The sequence below is a fragment of the Stegostoma tigrinum genome, chromosome 11, assembly GCF_030684315.1.
Source record: "Stegostoma tigrinum isolate sSteTig4 chromosome 11, sSteTig4.hap1, whole genome shotgun sequence".
NCBI lineage: Eukaryota > Metazoa > Chordata > Chondrichthyes > Orectolobiformes > Stegostomatidae > Stegostoma > Stegostoma tigrinum.
Window position 1 is genome coordinate 78,910,711 of NC_081364.1, and position 1,756 is coordinate 78,912,466.

At 43.8% G+C, this 1,756-nt stretch overlaps 1 protein-coding gene across 1 annotated transcript; it reads right to left on the reverse strand.

Annotated features, from left to right (window-relative positions):
• Positions 1 to 472: 472 nt before the first annotated feature.
• On the reverse strand, positions 473 to 1,174 carry LOC132210201 (gastrula zinc finger protein XlCGF71.1-like). The gene has a single exon (XM_059649626.1). The coding sequence runs from the start codon at positions 1,172 to 1,174 to the stop codon at positions 473 to 475; it is 702 nt and encodes a 233-aa protein (XP_059505609.1).
• Between the last annotated feature and the right edge of the window lie 582 nt (positions 1,175 to 1,756).

A 1,756-nucleotide genomic window follows, 5' to 3' on the forward strand; every position in this document is an offset into this window, starting at 1 on the left:
AACAGGACCATTGGAGCAGGAAATGAGAGTCTTGGACATGGTGAGCTCTAACATGGCAAGACAGGAAATGGAGGTAGAGTGAAGACACGTATATGTCCAGGGCTCGGACATGGAAAAAAAAACTTTTGAGGCACTTTGTCCGAAAGAGCGAATGAGGGGGAAAACGAGACAGGAAGCTGATCAGATTGTCTCAATCTTAGTGACAAAGAAGCTCCATATATTCCCTGTACTTATTGCTGGAGGTGAGGATGGAAGAGGCAGGAGAGAGGGAGAGCTCTTCAAAAATAACAAACTTGTGTCCTTTATTTAAAAAGCTCACCACACTGTGTAATTGTTACATATCTGATTTACTTGACACTGAGAATACTAGCAACTTTAACTTGGTTGGATTTTAATAACATCAACCGAATAAGAGCCTGATATACATGGATCAGTTATGGATGTGATTAACAGGAAAATCCCAACACCGGAACTACTTGTGACAACGCTGGTGCCTCACCAGATGGGATGAATGAGCAAATTTCTTCTCACACATGGAGCAGGCATATGGTCTCTGCCCTGTGTGAACTCGCTGGTGTGACCGAAGGTGAGATGATTGAGTGAACTTCTTCTGACACATGGAGCAGGTGAATGGCTCCTCTCCAGTGTGAGTGCGTTGTTGTAGAGTGAGTTCAAATGAATGCTTGAGCCCAGTCTCACACTGAGAGCACTTGAATGGTCTCTCATCTGTGTGGACACTTTGATGGCGTGTCAGTTCCCTGGAGCTTTTATAGCACTTCCCACAGTCTGTACATTTAAAAGGTCTCTCGATAGTATGAACCTGCTTGTGTCTCAGCAGGTTGGACAAATTAGTAAAGACTTTGTCACAAACAGAGCAAGTAAACGACCTCTGTCCAGAGTGAACTCGCTGGTGTTGCAGCAAGTGTGCTGACCGAGTGAAGGCATTCTCACAGACGGAACACAGGAACAGCCTCTCCCCAGTGTGACAGCGCTGATGAATTTCCAGCTCGCAGGGGAAATTAAATGCCCTCCCACAGTCCCCACATTTACACAGCATCTCCCTGTCATGACTGCGCTTGTGTTTGGACAGGCCGGATGATTGGCTGAAGCCTCGACCACACACAGAACACGTGTACGGTTTCTCCCCACTCAGAGAGGTGTTTTCTTCTTCCATGGTCAAAATCCAATGATATTCTGGTTACAATAAATTGAGTAATTTGTCAATTCTTGATGAGATGTTTGGTACGAGTTTCTTGACTGTGAATCCACCCGTTGAATACGCTGTGAAATTGATTTAGACAGAAGAAAACAAGTGAGTGGGAACCCACAAGAAATAAAAACAGCATGTGAAATTAAGCTGAATGAAACTGGTGATTAGTGGGGCTGGCGTGAGGAAAATGTGACCCTGATCATAACTGGTTCACAGAAGTCCTTTAGGAGAACCGAAGTTACAATATCTCTGGGATCAGAGAGAAGTGCAAAAGAGAAGTGGGAGCTATAAGGAGTGTATCTACGAAATGTTGAAAGGCAGCCTGGTCAGGCAAACACTTCTGTGTTGAGGAAGGTGTCGATCTGTTCGACATCCACTTGGACACAGATGTAGACACTTGGAGGAAATAAAATAAAACACAAAACAAAATCCGCTTTGGCCCTGCTTTACCATTCAATAAGGTCATTGCTGATGCTCAATGTCAACACTATATTCCCAATTTTGAACCATATTCCTTGATATCTTGAAAATCTAAACATTTACTAT